Source organism: Zonotrichia leucophrys, chromosome 3 (assembly GCF_028769735.1).
Source record: "Zonotrichia leucophrys gambelii isolate GWCS_2022_RI chromosome 3, RI_Zleu_2.0, whole genome shotgun sequence".
Lineage (NCBI taxonomy): Eukaryota > Metazoa > Chordata > Aves > Passeriformes > Passerellidae > Zonotrichia > Zonotrichia leucophrys.
Window position 1 is genome coordinate 35,753,479 of NC_088172.1, and position 20,669 is coordinate 35,774,147.

General features: G+C 38.0%; 1 protein-coding gene across 3 annotated transcripts in view; it reads right to left on the minus strand.

The window, feature by feature from the left end:
• Nucleotides 1-20,669, minus strand: part of ATAD2B (ATPase family AAA domain containing 2B) — a 73,402-nt gene that overhangs the window by 48,888 nt on the left and 3,845 nt on the right. For all 3 annotated transcript variants that reach the window (XM_064707791.1, XM_064707792.1, XM_064707790.1), the window contains exons 2-8: nucleotides 9,173-9,327; nucleotides 7,661-7,707; nucleotides 6,491-6,644; nucleotides 4,341-4,443; nucleotides 3,696-3,804; nucleotides 2,408-2,524; nucleotides 1,306-1,381 (exon numbers count right to left, since the gene is read on the minus strand). In XM_064707791.1, coding sequence (XP_064563861.1) covers nucleotides 1,306-1,381; nucleotides 2,408-2,524; nucleotides 3,696-3,804; nucleotides 4,341-4,443; nucleotides 6,491-6,644; nucleotides 7,661-7,707; nucleotides 9,173-9,327 — 761 coding nt within the window. The remainder of the gene's footprint in view (nucleotides 1-1,305; nucleotides 1,382-2,407; nucleotides 2,525-3,695; nucleotides 3,805-4,340; nucleotides 4,444-6,490; nucleotides 6,645-7,660; nucleotides 7,708-9,172; nucleotides 9,328-20,669) is intronic.

The window sequence follows — 20,669 nt, forward strand, 5'->3', positions numbered from 1 at the left end:
CTCTCAAAACACCTTTACTTCTGATCTGAATCCAAGTAAAATTACTATCCAAAGTCTCAATAAACCACTTCTTATTTTAGTATCACAGTATTTCACAAAAAGGAGTATTTCAGAAATACTAGAGAATGTACATTAAATCTTCTGTACAAGAAAGTGTTGAATTTGATATCGGTTTAAATACTCAGCGCTTTTGCATGAAGAAGTTGGTTACTAGTAAAAACTCTTGGATTTTAAGTGAATATGGAAAGCTGCATTATTTGTATGAACATGACCAGTGCACTGAATTAACCGGTTTTTGCCAATGGATAACATGGTCTATCAATTTTACTGTTCAATGACCAAAAATGAGATACATTTCAAAATATATCAGAGAATATCAAGCAATTGAGAAGATTTCTTATGACAAGAAGGGATAAAATGAGGGCCAAGTAATGAGCAGGCTAAAACCAAAGGGACAATAACTTACACACTCTTCACATATGAATAGTAAGTACAAGTACAAATCCAGATATTACCCCAAAAAATGTCATATGCTCTTCAAGGACAAAAAACAAACCACCAACTCTTATCTGTATTACAGAGAAACTTTAGAATCCTAAGATTCAGCTATTACCTAATTTACTTTATATATTTTCACTATACCATGAAATTGAGCAATAAAACAAGAGTTTCAGCTATGACTAGTTTTCATTTACTTGGATTCTGCTCATGGACAGATTTGTCTTTTTGAAGCTTTGAGTAAGTTTATTTTTTAAAAAATGTTTTAAGCTGTAATCTCATCTGTTTTGTTACATAAAGCCTACTGACAGTTTCCAAGACAACTTGATACATTCCAGACTTCTCTGACACAAAACATAAGAGTCAAAAATTATGCTTGCTAAATATTTTATTAAATTGTTGAAAATTCTTGCATGAAATTTGAAGAGAAAGAAAATAAAAACCATTAACCTGCTTTGCTCAGTTTTATAGAACAGAAAGGGGATATTTGTTAAACTGATGCACTGGATTTAAATACTCAATATATGGCCTTATAGAGAAAGCTACAGCGTGCCATGCAGAATTCTTTCCAGCGTTGTAGCACACCTGTCTCCACTCTGTGTAGCACAAAGCTTCTAGTAGGTTTATACAGTGCCATGACACCCCTGTCTGGATGTTGATCAGGATCTGAATCCAGGATACAATTCAAGAGCCACTCACATGTGTGAATGAACTGTGCAACTAACTCAAGAATGGTTTGAAAATCAAAAGCTACCAAAATGTACCAAAGGAAAGCAAACAATTACACACCAGAAGACTGACATTTACCTGATATGGCTTCTTCTTGCAGGAGATCTGTGAATATCGAACAGCGTATTTTCTCTCTTTTTTTGATGAGCTGGCACTGTAACATCAATTACAAAAGAATAACAAACTAATCTTAATGCAGCACAGAAGTGCTGGATTATCAATTTTCATCAATAAGGTTATCATTGTTTCTCTAAAAGCATAAATTAAGGAAAGAATTCGGCAGGGGGCTTTGTCACTACCACCATACTTGACTTGATGCAGGCACAGGAATTTCATCCTCACCCTCCCCAAATTACTAGAGCAGTGTATGTGATGGCACAGAATGTAATTCAACCAGGGCACTAGCATTTTGAGTTTATTTGCAGGACATTGAAGTCCATTCAGAAACCTCTTCAGAGCTGATAATATGGGATACCTTGAAATTTCACTGAACAAATAAACCACAGCAGTTCTCTATCAAAGAAATACTCTGTGATCCTCTGACTTGCAGAAATGGTTTAAAGCTGCACCAGGGAAAACTCAGACTTAACAGGAAGAAGCATTTCTTAACTGAGAGGGTGGTCCAACACTGCAAAAGGCTTCCCAAGAAGTGGCTGATGCCCCAAGCCTGTCATAAGAGGCATTTGGGCAATGACCTGAATAACACGCTTTTTTAACAGTCCTGAAGCTGCCAGGCAGCTGGACTATATGAACACTGAAATACCTGAGATTTCTCATTTGTGATAACTGCTGGTATGCCACTTATGCACAGTTACGAATTAGGCTTACCACTCAAGAAGAGAAAAAGGCATAACAGTAACTATTTTTTCTATGGAATCACCTAATTTGTTAGATTGCTTTCTGCCCAGTATTTCCTGACCTAAACCCCGTTCACCCCCAGCCCTGAGGCCAGCACAGGGTGGTATTTGGCAGAGTTCAATGAGGCAGCAATGCCACCACCACTGACAAGCTGACAGACTGTGTCTCAGCAGTCCCATCCACATGGTGAACCACAACAGGCCAGGGTGGAAATCGCACAGTGCTGCATCCCTGTTACTCTGTCAGGAGTGAGAAACAGCCCAACTATTCCCTCCCCACATCCATGGTACTCCTGCAGGTCAAGCACTGTCAGGTTCCTCACCTATTGGAGGGGCCTGGTATCTCTCAACAGTTTTTCTCTGTCTGAGATTATATGGCCGATCATTTTCTTCCCCCTCAGCTTCTTCTACTTCTATATCTCCATCTTCTTCCTGAGACTCTGTTGAGGGGTAAAAATATTTTCAGAACACTTCCACTTCATGTCAGAGCTACCTTCATCCTAAAAAATTAACTTTTTAATAGTCACTGAGAATTACTGCCTGTTTATTAATTAACACTAATCGTCAAATCAGTGGAAATTTGAAGGTCATGATAAATCTACAGCACATTGTCAAACTCCCTTCTAGTTTTTCACACAAGATTCTGGAAAGGCAAAAGAAAGAAAAATAAATGCAGTCAAAACAGCTTTAGCTGTAAAATACTTCAAATATCACTTCTATCCACTGTATTTTTCCTTCAATAACTATCCTTCAAATTAAGGATAATTCCTTTCATCTCTTTTCCCACAGGAGCCTCAATAAACCAAATATTTGACACAGCATGAAAATAAGTACAACTTTATGATTCACAGCATCATTTTTAAACAAAGCAAAGAACACAGAAATACACTTTATATACTTTGTGTATAAAGGCACAACATAGGTACATCTGTTAACAGGATCAGAACTTCCATCCATGGATCTCAGAACTAGGACTGCATTCTTATTCATTGGGACAAACCATACCTTCCACAGCAGTTTTAGTTAAAAATTAAGATGCAGTATGCTGAAACCTGTATGGATGCCTGAACTTTAAGTAGGATTTTTTAAGGAGCCCAAGCATGATGCTGATCAGGCAATCAAAGTTAGGCACAATCCCTTCTTTCCTGGTAATTTTTGAACCCACTGACCAGTTTCATTCAAATTTTTAAAGGAAAGTACAATTTCAAATACAGCTGTGCACCTACAAGCCTCTTAAAACATCAGTGGACAGAAAGGAGACTTTAATTAATACCTTATCCCAAAGGAAGGATGCAGGCCTAACTATTACAAATTCTTTCTGGTAATTGCCACTCAGCACATGAGAAACACCAAGTCAGTTAGAACACACATAGTTGTAGACTACATTCACAAAACCCTGATTTCCACCAGAGGATTGTTACGCAGAATGGAAGGAAAGCTCCAATTACTTAGTATTAAGAAAAACAGAAGGAAGGAAATTTACTATACAAACATTTAGAAACCAGGCTTTGTTCTGCTTTCTGAAGTGCAATATATTACTATCTTATGGGAAGGATAACTTTGTTCTATAAGTATTTTGGACAAGCCCCCACTATTTTTTACAACCCCTACCTTCTTCTTCCCCTTCTGTGGACACTTCATGGTGGTTCTGAATCCCATAGCTATTTCTCCTCAGTGACTTCCTCCTTCTTTTCACTCTAGAATACATATCCATGTTTTCCTGGAATAAAATTCACATACACTTCCATCAGTAGTGTCCCAAGTCACTCAGTATTAGTCCCAGTGCAGTAAATAATGCTCTACACAATCTCTAGTTCTCAAGTGTTTTTCCAGCAGAGCTCTCCATAGGTAGACTACAAAAGTAGTCTCATATAATAGATGCTAAAGTAAATCTCTGAGACAGTACCTAGTCCACCTAATACAAAGTAACATCAGTATCAAGTTTTCTTGAAAAAAGCAGATGATATAGTCCCTGGTCCTGCTGCTTCCAGGCTACCAGAGTATGCTTCAAACCAAAGAGCCACCAGAGCACATCAGGAGAGCATGACAATGAATTTATCAATAAAGGAAACAATGTAGCATATATCCACTAATTTAGTTCTGAATTTTAGTTTATCATGTTTTTTTAATGTTATCCATCAAAGAAAATCATAAACCTTTAGACAGAGCTATAGATAAATGTATGGTGTTTGCAAAAACAAACATGCTCCGCACTGATATGACTTTTATCCAAGATCTCAGAAACTCTGCACTTACAAATTCAGTGTCTGTCCACATCCGCAGCCGTTCCACCTCCCCAGATCGCCTGTTCCTCCTGATGTTAATATTATCCATTTCCTGCAGGACAGCTTCAGCAGTACTAAAGTATATGCAACAGTTAACACAAAAAATCAGTCTTTAAACAATGCCATGCAGAACTTTGGACATAGCATTCAACATCTTAAGTTGTCTATCAATTAACTACAAACCTAACCATAACAAAATTGAAAGAATATAAACTAATAAGTATGTAAAAGAAGAAATGCTGATGCTATTTAAGTCTGGAGTTCAAATTAGAGAGTAGTATTTTAACAAACTTTTAAAAATAATTTGGCTCAGTATAAATTGTAGCATATAAATCTGCAACTGCTGAGACATTAGATTAGGTGTCAGACAAGATTAAATTTGAAAAATAAGAAAGTAAAGCTTTTCACCTATATAATTATAATAATGGGAATGCAATTAATGCCTCCATCCCATAAGATTTACAGTTTCTTACCCTGGCCTCAAAGAGACACTAGAACATATAGGCTTTTTATTAAATCAGTAACATCTAGAATCTCATCATTCAGTATTTGACCTCACGATCATTTCTCATCTACTATTTAGTCAGCATTTTCATTATCTGGAGTATTTGTAAACAGCTGTCAAAACAGCAGTGGTATGTAAGTGATAACCCTGGCCAAGATGCTTCACTGCTAAAGAAGAGAACAGCAGAGTACTAGCCAGGCCAAGTCAATTATTTGGCCACCTGTCCTGAAGACCATGTTACTGCTCTCCACAGTGATTAGAGTAGCTTTTAACTGGAATTCTGCTATATTTGTACAATATTTGTACAAAGACAGAAACCTCCATTTCCTTTTCTTCAAGCTGTTTAGAAGTAAATCTAAACAGTCAAAGACTGCCTAGAAAGAAGACAGTGGAAGTTCTGGTGATGTAAGTCAGTAAAGCCACACTTTCATTATGAGAGCTCCTCTCCATTTTAAATAATTCTTCCAAAATATCTGTGATGAGTGACAGAACTATTTCAAGTAAAATCACGCTGAAGTTTGCTACCAAAGAAAATAGGGTTGGAAGGGACCTGGAAAAGTCAACGTGCTCTGCCAGGCAAGAGCACACTACAGAATGCCTAAATCATTCCTGACAGACTTTTGTCAAACCTGTTCTTAAAAACCTCCAATGATTATGGGACACACTGTTATAAGTAAAAGCTCATATACAGACTTCAGTACCATGATCTTATCAAATTACAACTTCATGGTAGACTTTTCCCTACTGTTGATGAGGAGAGGAAGATTCAATTGCAACTAGAAAAATAAATGTAACTCAATATAAGTTTGCACATTGATACCAAGTAGTTACTGAGTAAGTCGGAAAAAAAATTAAATTAATAAAAGATTCAACAGAATACATTTAAAAATAAAGATCATACTTGACAATTAAATGTTTACATAATTTTCCAGCTCTGGAGAAAGCAGTCTCTCAGAGATGTGACTGCTAAAACCTGTTTTACAGGTGGGAAGATCAGGACATATTAAATGACCTGCCCAGGGCTAAAGAGAAATAGTATTTCAGAAAAAGCATTTCTGGCTCCCATTCCTATGCTCAGACCAGACCGTGCCTCCCTGACCTACTTTGTCTGCACAGTAAATGTCAAAAAGTGACACCCACCCTATGTGAATTATTAACAAATGGTAAAAAACAAAAACAAAAGAAAGTTACAAACTTTTGATATTTTATGATCAAATCATACAAGCAAAATCTAGAATGCTTCCAAGCACCGCTGCTAATCACCAATTTACATGACATTTAAGGTATCACTACATAAACAGGTTACCAAGAAACAAACTAGGGTGTGGATTTACAGCCCGTCAGGCACTCTGCAGTAACTGCCAACACACAGCTTTATCCATGTGTAAGGACAGAGTAACTTACTCCTCAATGAAAGCCTGGGAAGCTGCTCTGCATTTAGAGCATGGACACCATGGCAATCACAGCACAGACCCAGCTGTAACTCAAACCACAGTCTAGCTTGTCTCAATGCATCCCCACAGTAAAACACAGACATGGCACTGGAACACAGGGGTTTCTAATTTTAAAAAATCATTAAGGTGCTTTGTGAATACAACTGTAGTATCCCCACATACCTGTTTACTAGCTGATCAAACAATAAACTCTGATTCAAAGTTTCAAATCTGTTTTTCCTGGACCGACAACTTTTTCTGACTTCTATATCTCCGTTTATGCAAGCATGGTCCCCATCTCCCTTTTTTTCCCCTCGAAGGGGGTGGCTTTTGAGAGCTAAGAGAAATTTGTATTACTACTTCAAAATGCAGGAAACAACATTTTCACAAACAAGAATTAATAAGAGAATACGTAGCAAGGACAATAAACCAAAAGTTATTAAGCATAGTATGAACTAAAGAACTGTATTTAATTCCTATCAAAGTTATTTTAAAAGTTACTTCTGCATATTCAAGCTTGTTTCCTTAGATGATAATTTTATTTTATGATGAAAATTTGGCATTCAATTAAGCATTCAATATTTTTAAGTTAACATCAATACTAAAATGCACACTTGGCCCACAGTTTCAATTCTTAGTCTTTCAAATATAGTATCAAAACACCAGATACAATATACTGACTTCACAAGCAAATCTATACCAGCTACTCTGTACAGTGCCAAACAAAGAGATCCCACTGCTAATTGTTCCTTAGGCACCACAATAAATAATAAAATACCAAATATGCCTAATGAAATAACACTTTACATAGAGTCAACACAAAATTAAACAAGACAGAACTGATGAAAAAGGGACACAAAAGACAAAGTGATTTTAGCTGAGATAAGCAATGAAATGGCAAGTTTGTAAGGTACAAGCTTTTAAGAAGACTGTTCAAGGTAGCAGGAGCTGCAGACAAGGCAGGTCTCTCTAAAGCAATAGAGTTAAGTAATGTTAAGAACCACAAAAGGCCAAATTTCAGATGAGCAAAGAGACTAAGTAAATTAAAGAGACCAACTGAGAGAGGAAGGCCAAAATTAGCTCATAACAGTAATTTGGGAATTAAGGAAAACATCAAGATCATGGCCAAGAGGTCTGAATTGAGAAGAGAAATGGATTTTCATCTAAAAATGTTCCCCATATCCACAGAGAGTATCCAAGATGGCAACAGGAAAAATCTGAGCAGCAACTTTTCTGGTCAAAATGGCCAAAGGAATCAGTAAAGTTATCAAAAACCTATGCCACTGAATATCATTGACATAAAACTATTTAATGCAAAAGCTGATACAAAAAGCTTTGCTATAATTTACTTACATAAGCTACGTCCATTTGGTAGTGTAGCACCAGGCTGAGAAGTTAGCCTATGGGATAATCAGACATACAAATAACATTAACATTCTTTAGCCAAGCAAAAGGCACAGTGAAAACAGAACTTTGACTGTAAAATGCTCCGTGATACTCTGATTTCAAAACCTCTCCAAGACAAAGCCTTGGAAGAGTCTACTTCGTGCCCAACACCTTAGTAAGGACAAAACTGCTCAATACCAATTGTATGAATCCCCCCAACGATCAAAGCACCTCTTTGATTAATCTCCCTAATCCTTCTTCATGCCCTTATGCTGTTAACTCTCTCCTTAAATTTCAGAACTGAACCTTGGTATAGCTCTCCAAAGGCAACCATCATTCCAACACTTTGGATAAACCAGTAGAAGTAACAGAACTTTTGGGAAAAGTCTTAGGGACTGAAGATCATTGTCATGCACAGTGCTTTGGATTTTGGCAGAACCAACATAAAACTTCATATGCAAAGACACATTGCAGTGGGTTCTAAATGAGCAACAATAAGATTTTCAGTACCCTGGCCAAATTTCATTTGACATAATGATCTAAATTCTCCCAGCTGCATTAAATATTTCTTTTTGTATACTGACATTTCTAGGAGCTCCAGCACAAGTCTACTCTTACAAACAAAAGAAACAGAGGGTGCACAAGTTTCAATACATTCCCAATTACCATGGCACATTAATATGCTAGATTTAATTCATTCTGTTTTAAAGAGAAAAATAAGAATAAGAAGAGGTAAATCTATCTTGAGATTTACACAGCTTTTAAGCAAACTTCATCCTAGCAGTCAAAAGTGGAGTAGTGACAGTCACTCTTACATACAAATCATTTCAAGAATGATTTTGACATGTACATAAATATGAAATACATATCTGCAAAATAAGCAGTATTAATTGAAAGTTCATGGATCAGGAATATACTGTGTACATTGTCTCACAGTTACCTGTAACCATGTGAGGAACCTTATGAATACAAGAATGCTTTGTAAAATACTATGAAATCATTTATAAAATAAAATTAATTACTTCTGCTTCAAGTTACAAAAATGTGGCAAGACTGAGGCTATATTCAGTAAAATTTACTTACTAGGCTGAAGAACATTAGAAATAAACTTGACTGTTACCCATTCCCTAAAGATGGTAATACTGATTCCCTAATTAAAATATCATGTCTTCTTATAGCTTGAGCACATAAAAATACCAATTACATTACTAAATTTGGATGCATCAAGAATCCAAAATTCAGACTGCATCTCAAATAAAGTAACTTTATTTTTTTTGTGCAAATATGTATAGAAAGGCAACAGAGAAGAGACAATTGATGCAATCCATTCCAGGAGTCTTAAAAGGAAGAAAATTTTGTAAAACTAACATGTTTCAAAAGCACACTCCTGAGCTGCAGCTGACTACAGAACTAGCATAAATGGGATAACAACACAGAAAAAAACTGGTATAAGTTCCTTCTTCTTTTCGCACCAATTACCTGGACTGTCCAGCTGAGATGCTCCATTCCTCTCTCTGCCCAGTACCGCGTGATTTTGATTTGTCTTTGCCCACAGGATCAGCATGTTTTGAGGTACGTTTGGCAGGAGGAGATATGTGGCTATCACTCAAACTAGCATCACTACCTTCATCTTTCTGAAAAGAAAAAAAGCATCAGATCATACTTACTTGGCTCATTTGCAGATAATCCTTACAGAAAAAGGGTAAACTTCAGCTCAGTAAAAGGAAAGTGTCTGTCAAACTCTTAGTGACCAATTTGTGTGCAATATTAAAAGTGTTTATTCTGAAAACATTACCAGAAACTATGAAAATATTTCATTTCAAATATTAAACTTCAATAACAGTTTTCCTGTATTTCTGAACAAGTATTGTTTGCATAACTCATTGTGTTTTTTATGTATGATACACGACACTGCTATTCTCACCTTACTTGCAAAAGAGCTAGTAAAGCCATAAGGAGAGAAAAGGACTGTGAAAAACTAAGATACTTAAAACCACAGCAATTATTTATTCTGCTGGTGTTGTTTTTGTCTTTAAAATGCTTAAACAAACACTCTTCCTTCCTGTAAGAGTTTTCCAGTATCTTGTTCTACCCATCAAACTATCCAGCACATAGCCAGGAGATGTCCAACATGTTAATTAACAGCGTTATGCACATTAACCACATTACTCTTAACACCTTTTAAAAAGCATCTAAACAGTATACCAAAAGGGGCCTTTTTTCCATTGCATTTATCAAAGGTAACAGAGACAGAAACTCAAAGACAGTAGCAAGGTACACAAAAAATAGACAGACACCAAACTTCAGAGGATCTGCTTCTATTTAGATGAACTACCACAACAAAACATAAAACCAGGATTCTATTAACTACAAATTTTAGCTCATCAAAACAGTCTTGATGCCATTCAGCGGCACCCTGGCCAAACCTCACAAAGTTTAACAAGTCCAAGTGCAAGGTCTTGCATCTGGGTCCGGCAAGCACATCCCAAGCACAAGTAGAGGTTAGGTGGAAAATGGACAGAGAACACCCCAGGGAAGAAAGACTTGGGGGTGTTGCTTGACAAGAAGGTCCCCACATTGTGCTCCTGAAGCCCAGAAAGCCAAAGTGCCAAAAGCAGCAAAATGGGCAGCAGGTCAAGGGAGGGGATTCTCCCTGCCTATGCCCCCACTCCTGAGATCCCACCTGGAGTCCTGTGTCCAGCCAGGGGGCTCACAATAGATGAAGGACATGGGAATGTTGGAGCAAGCCCAGAGAAAGTCACAAAGATCATCCAAGGACTGGAGCAGCTCTGCTGTGGAGACAGGCTGAGAGAATTGGGGTTGTTCAGCTTGGAGAAGGCTCCAGGGGGATCTTAAAGAACCTGCCAGTAACTAAAGGGACTCTAAGAGAGCTGGAAAGGGACTTTTTAACAAGGGCGTGTACTGATAGGACAAGGAATGGTTTCAAACCGACAGATGACAAGTTTCGGTTAGATATTAGGAAGAAATTCTTCCCTGTGAGGATGGTGAGACACTGGCACAGGGTGCCCAAAGAAGCTGTGGCTGCTCCATCCCCAAAGTGTTCAAGGCCAGGTTGGATGGGGTTTTGAGCAACCTGGGATAGTGGAACGTGCCCCTGCCCATGGCAAGGGTTTTCAAACTAGATGATCTTTAAGGTTCCTTCCAACCCAAACCATTCTATGATTCAAAAACTGAACATCCTTTATTGCAACAATAGAGAACCAATTTTCAAATATTAAGGTCCAGGAATTGTCAGTAAGAACTTGAACTATGACAAAGAGATAGTTTTCCTTAAACACAAGGAGATAACCACAGAAGTCCCATTTGTTCATCAGGCTTAGTAACAACAACAATCTGATTTGTACTCCAGATACTTCAACATCACATGGCACATACTCAGAAAACTTTAAAAAAGGCTTATCTTTTAAGAGAGGAAGACAGAATAACACAGCACAGTATTTAGAAAGTGAAATCCAAATGTATGGGTGCAGTTTGACAAGACAGCTCAGCAGCACTGTGACACAAGAAGAGCCCATGCACTCCCTTGCCGGACTATACAGCACCATTCCTACCTCCTCGGATCTTCTTCTGATGTTTCTCTGAGCCATCCATAAAGCAGACCAGCTCACTAAAGCTTCAAAAGCTCACTTTCCTTCTTTTAGATGAAATTCCTACCTTGTTGGTGATCTTAATCATTTCACTGAGGGATCACACAAGTACAAAAGATAATAACTACCACCACTCCTAAATGCAAAACACCTGCACCCTGCATAGCCCTACAAAATACATGGGCAGCACCTCGCTGTTCTCCATAACACTCTGAAACTACAAAATACCAACTTTGTACAAAATTTTAGTAGCTTTCATATTCACTTCTGAACACTGTAAGTATTTGTGCATATACTTCCTGCTTTATTATCAGTTTACTTGTGAACTTAGAGAAATACAACCCTGCTTAGTAACTACTTTCCAAAACTACACAAGCTCCCCTGTGAAGGATAGAAGCAGAGTTTCAAGGTAAGCCACAGAACCAGTTTAAAACCGGCTAAACAAGACAGAGAAAATGAAACTAGGAAAGATGAAGCAGCATGTAACAAAGCTTTACAAGCAGTAACATTAAAACTATTTGCCAGCAGTGAAATTAGTAATGCACAGGTTCCTATATTCCATCTCCACCCCTTTTCATGCAAAAAGCCAAACTCCTCAGAGTCCCCTATCATCACCTTTCTCTGCATTTCCTCCAGTGCCTCGCCTCTGGTCCCAAGTCTTAAGTTCAGCTAGGATCTTGTCCTGTCAGCTTGCAGTTAAAACAAAATACTGACAATGGAGACAAATTCTGCTATTTCAGGTCCCCCTCTGCTACAAATATTCACAAAATTCATAAAAGTTGAGTATCTTTGAGAACTCTAATGCTGCCAAATGAACATATACTGGCAAATAGCTTCAGAAACTGGAAAAGCAGGCTGTCAGTGTGATCATGTGAGCGATCAGTTCCTTGCAGCTGCCTAAGGAACCAGACTAGCAATTAAGGGGGTTATTTAATTAGGTTATTCTTTGTTTAGGCTATTATTTTCAGCTGAGCCTCACTTGCCTGCATATTAACTCTATGCACAAACTCAGCAAGTACAAACCAAGTTAAATCTTAAGATACTCAAGTCCAAATACTAACATACATATATTGGAGTACATGCTGTGTAAGATGCACTAACACAAAAAATGTTTTATCGTGAAGTAGTGACAAAGCTACTATAAAGTTGAAATCACTGAAATTTTAAATACATTACCAAGAATCCAAGCTCCATTTTCCAGTTAACAGACAATTTTAAAAATTCAAGCTCTGGGGAATGAAATCAGACTACTATCCAGAACCTTCACTACCCACAGTAAAATACAGATATAGTTTTCATAACACTCAGGAGATTATCCAAACTGGGATATGCTAGAACAAGGAAGAAAATTAATTTCAGTTTGGGAAGCCTTTACTGAGAGCAGTCTATCCACTGCTTCCTCCCATTTATAGCAAAACAGGTCTAACGATTCCACAGCAGTCAGCTTGCTCCCTCAAGGAACTGGGTCTCAAACCATTTATACCTTTAATGATTAAAAATAGCACTTCAGTTTCAACCCAGAAACTTATTACTTCAGATTAGATATCATGAAAATGTTCAGGGACTAGAAAAATATGATACAAGCATCAAACTTAAAAATTAAGAAATTAATAATGCAATTGCAGAAGTAGGAACCAAGGCACTGCACTCAAAGCTCCTAATGAAACACTGGCACTGAAGCAAACACACTCACATGCTGAGAGAATGCAGAGAATATGAATTAATAAAATCTTAATCATGTCAGAAATTGCCTTCAAGCATACCAAAGCAACAAAGAAAAAGCAAGCAGAGAAAAATAAAAAAATTACTTTATATAGTGTCAGAAGGTACAAAGAAAGAAACAAAATTTGGTCCAACTGCATTGATCCAACAGAAAAGAGAGACCCAGCAAACTCCAGCTGTGATCCAGAACAACCAGAACCACATCTTACAGAAAGCACTCTTGCTACAAATCAGTAAGGAAATAACTGGCATTAACAAGATACCATCCATGCTCTAGACTGGCAAAACACAGTCTTATCTTTGGATTCAAAAGTAAAATGGAATGTGACAGCTGAATGAATACCACAAATCAGCTGCTGAGCTAAGAGTCAATTTAGGCAGAGGCAGTGGGGGCAAACTGGTAACACACCTTCACTGAAGGCACTTGAACGATGGTACTGATATATCTAGAAACAAAAGTTAAAATAAATAATAAAGCAAGCAAACATATATAGCTGCCTATTATCTCTATGCCTTCTCTGCTTTGTATGAAAAGGATAAAGACAGAAACACTGTTTAATACCTATCTATGAGCAAGCTACGAATACACTGGTATACATTATTACCTGCAGTCTCTTCTCTGTCCATCCCTAAATTTCAAGACACTAATTTGATACTAACAGTTTTATTTAAAACATGTAGAGTACTTCAGTTTTGGAAAACACAAACTAGAAATCCATTAATAAAACTGGCCTTTTCCTTCTCAGTTTATCCTCTTAGAACAGCAACTATACCAGCACAGTCTTTCAGCAAGACTGAAGAACACACATAGCAGGGCAGTACTCACTGACAGTGCCTTCAGGTGTATCACAGGAAGCAGTTGGCTAAAGCATGACATTTGATTAATTCCCAAGTGAAAACACAAAGATTACTTATAGCATCTTTGAAGGGAAAAAGTGTGGGGGAGGCCTGTTTCTTCTGTATAAGTTGAATTTCCCGGCTAAGAGAATAACCAAAGAAGTCTTCTTAAACTGCTGATCTGAACACCCCAAAATAATCCTAATCCAGTAGTCTTGGACACAGAGAATGAGTACAAACCATCTCTACCACTGGCATCTCCAAGCATGTGAACACAAGTTCACAGAGTTCTCAAGTAAGAGATGATATAACATTCAAACCACAACCACACCTTGCAATTTCTGAAAAAGACTGTCTGGTTTGCCACAGGTTCGTCTGTACTCAGACACAGGCATGCAGACATGAATATCTGAGTTATCCACCATGGTCAAACTTGCTGTCCTCGGTGTACAGTTTGTGGGGCACACCCAGCTGAGTGTCTGCCACACCCTGAACACTCACACCACTGCTCACACAGCTCCTCACTCAGGCAACTTTTCAACCCATTCTCTTCAGCACTGGAGCAACTGTTTTTTCTATGGCCTCTTCCCATGTCTAAGACACAAAATTAATGCACTGACAATGTTCAACTGACCTAATCCAATGTTCAACTGTTCAATGTTCAACTGACCAATCCTATTTCTCTGCATTCTGTTAAATGCATAAACAGCTTTTCTTTTTAACCCACTAAATAAGCACAAAAGTCCCTGAAAGTTACTTTCTCTTAATAACAACACTTCTTCTTGGATGTCCCAGATTATTAGTCTGGATTCTTATCTTAAAAACACGTGAAAAAAACTGGTGTGCCTCTTCTCCTACCAGATCCTGCAAAGTTCTTGAAATGAACTGTCCATCAAAAGATCTGAAACACTCAGGGCTCTTTATTGCATTTAATAAACTTTTATATCCTACAGTATAAAAAGATAAAATTGTCTTTCCAAACTGAAACAGTTATTCATGAAAAAAATGTGCCCCAATTAGTTAAGCTCATGTCTCATCCTTGCCCTCATATAACTATTCAGTTAACAAATAACTTGCTTTCACTGAAACTATAATGCATTTCAAACACCAGTAAAATATACCCAAAAAATTGTCTAGCTGTCTGTCCAGTCATTCTGGAAAAGACACTTGTTCCTTTGTGTATCCAGTTTCTGCAAAGGTAAAAAATATGGATTAAAACATTATATCCTAAAAATGTAATTGCATTAAAGATCTGTGTTAAGATTTATTGATGAGAGTTAGGTCAGAGCTAGGTTTTGCTAACATTAAGCTAATGCATTTTAAGGCTAGGCATACTAAGCAGTTTTAAAAAATCAGAAGGCTTCATAATCTCTTTGAGATTTAAGTTTTGTTTGGTTGCAAATTCTACATACTAGATCAAAATAATTTTCTTATAATGTGATCATGTCATCTGACCAGAATCTAATAAATCCTTTCAAATCCTATTTCTTTTTTTTTTAAGTTCACCACTTTGTTTTAGCGTTTTCTAACAAAAAAAAAGGGGGGGGGGAAGGAGTAAAAATCTCCTTATGTTTGATACAAACATTTCAAGTAGCTGAAACTTTCTCATGATCATGCTCAAACCAGGTACCACACCTTGCCTTACACATCCACAATATGCCCTAATTTCAGGATGACACACCACACTACCCACTCTCTCCAGCACCAACACATCCCTCACAGGCTCCTCTCTTCCCCACCCCAATGCACATTTTCCTAACCCTACAGCCCCTCATGTAGGGGAGAACTGGCTGACTGCTTAGTGGGAAGAGGTAAGACCTGATACACTTGTCTGGGGAAAGAAGGGAACATGACTGAACTTGAGGTCGAGCATAATGCAGCACCCTGTATTTGTGATGGTACACAACATACTGCTGCAATATGAACACCTACCTTTGTGTCCTAAAAATCCAGTGTGAAAGCACTTTCACTTCAAGGCCAGACTGGATGGGGCTCTGAGCAACCTTGTCTAGTGGAAGGTGTCCCTGCCCATGGCAAGGGGTTGGGAAGAGATGATCTTCAACATCCCTTCCAAACCAATTCCTTCTGCCTCAGCCTTCAAATGACAAGAGGCTGAGAAATAAATGTATTTGGATTAGAACACATTAACTACCTTAGTGAGAACTCCAAGTTGCATGAAGGCCCTGATGCGTTAACCTTGCTGACAGCTTGAAAAAAAACATCAGCTTAAAAGACACATCTCCTGGTTGCAGTTCTCTAATTTCCACTTGTTTGCACACAGTCATTTATCAGACATTGGCTCTCCACAGGTGTTAAGGAAAAATAATGTTCATGCTTAAGTGCTTGATGATCTTGGAATAAACAACTATTAACGATGTATTTCATTAGTGGTAATGATAGTAAAGAAAGCCTCAATTGCAGGATGATCTGAATCCTTTTAACATTCAGGTTCCATTTTTTTTTTTTTTAGTGAACAATGCTCATGTCAATAATAGCCACTAAGAACACAAAGAATATCATCATCTAGACCTTTTCAGAAGAATAAATTCTTCACCGTTTGTTCAGGTTAAGAAAACCCCAAACATATTTCTTCCACAGGAAGATCTGCTTTATTATTTCAACAGATTTCCATTTTATTTCCTGAAACTCTTCAACCCTAGAATTCAGGTTATTTAATAAATGTGAAAGCTTTTGAGAAAAGCTAAAAGTTTACAAGTTAAAAATATAAGCACTGTTAATTAGGGATTTTCACACCTGCAACCATTCCCTCTGTCTGTTACAGAAAAAAGACACCTGCTTGTATCCATACTGAGTGAGTGCCTGTCAACAGCTTCAGTGTGACACACAAAAAACTCTTGCAACCTACAGGTTACTTGGTTCACCAATGAAAGGGAGAGTGACCTACAGAGCAGCCTCTGCCAAGCTGTGACAGAGGCCATAAATAGTGAGCTGAGGTGTATCTTCCCATCATCAGCAGCCCGCTCCAAGCATTTCACCATGAGCGCTCCTCTCTTCTCTGTGCCCTCACCAAAATTAGGATGATACTGTGAAATTTCAGCTGATAATCAAATCAGAAGGATGGAGGGGAGGCAAGGGGAAGCCAGGGGATGTGGAGAAGAGGATTAGTTTCAGCTGGACCAGTAACGTGATCCTGATCCCGCTGATCAAATGGCCTGGCAAGCATTAATACTGGCGAGTCTGTTGTTTTCACAACTGCAGAGTTCACAGCCAGAGCTCACAGCTCGCAGCACATGTGAAATCACACACCTGCAGAACAGCAAGTCCACTGAGAAGAGTTCTCTACTTGCTGTATGGGGTCCACACCTCACTTAGAAGTATTTCTAGTAAATCCACTTAAGGGAAGTTTTTAAAACCACTGATCCTTCAACACTGAAGGAATAATAAAAGCAACACATTTTTAGTCAGAACCACATTACCCATTCCTGTGAGTTTCTAGACTCTGTTAACAAAGACTTTTAAAGCAGAAATTATATTTATGTGATTAATTGACAATCAAGAATGATTACAATTCTAATGTGGAAAAAATGAAAACATTCAAATGTTTTTTCCTACCCTCAGTCCTCGAAAATCCATCTTGTTTCTGCTTAACAGTCACATCCCAAATAAAGCTTATAGGACACGGCCTCCTTCAATACTACTATAAACCTAAATAAAGATGTAGAATTATGTAAATGAGGCTAGCAAAGAGGAAAATAGAGCGAGAAGCCCTGAACCAGACTGCTCCCCAAGGTTTGGACATGACCAGGAAATAGACTCAGTAAGCTAAGCAAAAAAGTGTCTGTAGCAAGAGAAACTAGGAAGGTGGCCTTCTGTGTGGTAAAAACATAGGATTAAAAAACACTTCTGCACCTCTAGCTGCAATGCACTTGAAGACAGTATTTTTAGAAGAGAAAAAAATTAAAATTGCGTACAATTGTGATAGAAATCTTGAGAATAATGTACTGAAATTTAAATAATCAAAAAATCAAAATTCTAAGCCTGAACGATACATTAGAGAAATAATAAGGGATAGCTATTAAGTATTTGAAATGAGGGATTGCTGAAGCACAGCAACAAATTTCACTGCAAGTAATCTCTTCCACATGTAGAGAATGAACAGCTTCTTCATTTCAGGTTATTTAAATAGCTTTGGCTCAACTATTTATTCATTTAAAATGAAGGAACTGACTGGAGGCTGCAGAAAAGCAAAATATCAAAGCTTTACATCAGTTAGGCCATCAACAGACACTACTAGAAGCACAAAGGTAAAACCAGAAAGTTCAGTACAGGCTGCAAGAACTATGGAACCTGGAGACGTTCCTAAGTTCTGTATTTCTAGTAGGAGAACTAAAGCTGCCTCCTTCATAACTAGCCCAGCTGGAGCTGAAACTATTACAGCATACACCTAGCCAGTGCAAAATGAAAAGGCTTACAGAAGATTACACATTAGTCTTACAACTGGTTGAAAAAGTTGCCTGTTTTAGTAACTACCAAGCAAAAAGAAACTAAATTTATTCAGAAAAATAATCCAAGCACGTATAAATGCAAACCAACACTTGAACAATTTAAACCAGAATTAATGGTTAAAATAAACCATGAAAATCCCATCAAAGGTAATGAAGACAATATTTCAAGAGTGAAGTCAGACTGAAAAATTGTTTTGAAAAACCAGCAAAGCATGAAGTGTACACAAAAAAAGGATAAAAACATATTGTCAGTTCCCTTTGCAATAAATGGGTTCATGAGTGATACTACCCACAGAAAAAGTAATCCATTAGAGCTAAAACATCTAATAAACAATCAGCAATCTTTCAAAGGGTCACAGCTACAAAACAGCACAGCATTGAAAATTCACAGCAATGAAAGCTTCAGCTCATTGATGTCTACTTGCTGCATGCTTTGTTTCAAGATGGGTTTTATAAAGTCTTACAGAAAAATCATTCAAAGCATCATTAGATTGGAATTAAAACTCTTCCACAGCATAGCAAACATTCAACAATTTAGGGCAGGATGTGCAAAACCATACTACATGCAACTGAAACTGCAGGGGGATAGAGGTGATCCGAATATAATTACCTGAGCTAATTATCTTGCACAACCCCAAGCTGTATGCAACTCTTGCAAAATTGTCATGGGCTGTCTCACAGCCGTGGGTCAAACCTTCTGTTTGAAGTTCAGACAGAGACAGTAGTTGGAGAAGCAGCTTTTATTAATAATACTTTGGGACAAGCCCAATGTTCAGAGGAAGCAATGCAGCACACAAAACATCAACACCATTTCCTGAGTACTCTTTGGAGGTCTTATCCATCCACTGGATTAGCCCTCGGATTGCTTCCTTTGAAGGCCCTGGAACAGTGTGACAGCAAGGATAGCCAGCTTTGAACAGGATGCACCACTGCCTCCCAAAACAAACCACGGACACTTCTCGTGTCCTGACTGCTCAGAGGGGCCCAGACTGATCTGGCTCGATACGTAAGAATTCAAACTCGGGACAGCCCTTCAGAACCACAAAAGGATCACAAATGCCAACTGTATGGTATTTTGACAGAATCCTGAACAAAGACTGCTTCCAACAATTGCTCCATTTCCCACTGCTCACAGCTGTATTAACACCATACAGCCAAGGAATGGCCTGCATGACTCATTTTAGAACACTGATTTTTCCCTGCTAAATCCCAAAAGAGCAGCAGACCACTAAAACAGAAAGAACCCGAGATTTTATTACACACCAAAAAGATGAGCTTTCCTGGGAATCTTCCTTTATATTAAATTGTTTGGAATAACTTCACAAGGCTTTATATTTCAGGATGTATTTCAAAGAACTGTAAAAGCATTAGCCTCAGCACCTTTACTGATGCTACTGCAAACTCGAGCACAAAGACAATGCAGTTCTTTAAAACATAGATATTGAACAGGAGCTTTTTTCTTGCAGAGCTTTACACACAGGTGGCCACCAAGTGTCACTTATCCAGCCAAAGGAGGAAAATCTAACTTTTTCTATGGCGTTATTCTGAACACCAGAGCATCCAGAACACCGTGAGACACTATGTAGAAAACAAATATGCCAATCAGGGTCTTTCATAAGGGAAAACTTGATTTTTAGAAAGCTCTATTGGTTATGTGTAAAACTTGCAATTTAAGAGAAATCATAGTAAGTTTTACATTTTCTATGTTTTCAACAACTGACCATTAAATGCTTTTCAAAGAGTAAAATGTAGCAACAAGTTTATGCTACAAAAGCTGAAATAATCACCCAGAAATCAGAAAACACTTCTACTGCTACAGACTGAGAAACCACAGTGAGAGACACTGAAGCACACTGGAAGCCAGGGCACAGAAACGCTGCTTCTCTGCACCTTTCCTCGCTGCAGTGCCGGTGTCAGTCCCGCAGCCCCCGATCGCTCCATCAGCGATTAAGTACAATGGAGAGCTCTGGGCTGCACCGCGCAACTTGAACAATGTTGGCAGCACTGCTTTGAGCGAGGATCATGCCTTACAATTATCACCATGCCCTCAAGTAGCTCTTAAGGCACTGCTAATGCTTTCTTGGCTAATTAAATTAAGCTAACCTTGTATACATTGCTAAAATGTCTAACTAGTACACTGACATGATTTAAGTGTTTATTACACAATAAATTCTTGATCAACACTTCTGATTTGTGCTTTGAGATGACTAAGAAAAATCATTTCAGCTGCCAAAGAAGTGTTACCAGCAATCACAGCTCAGTGTCTGAAAACATCAGACATCAGTAGACAAAAAGTGCAAATTTAACCACTTATGGTCACAGGATCCTCAATTTTTTCATACT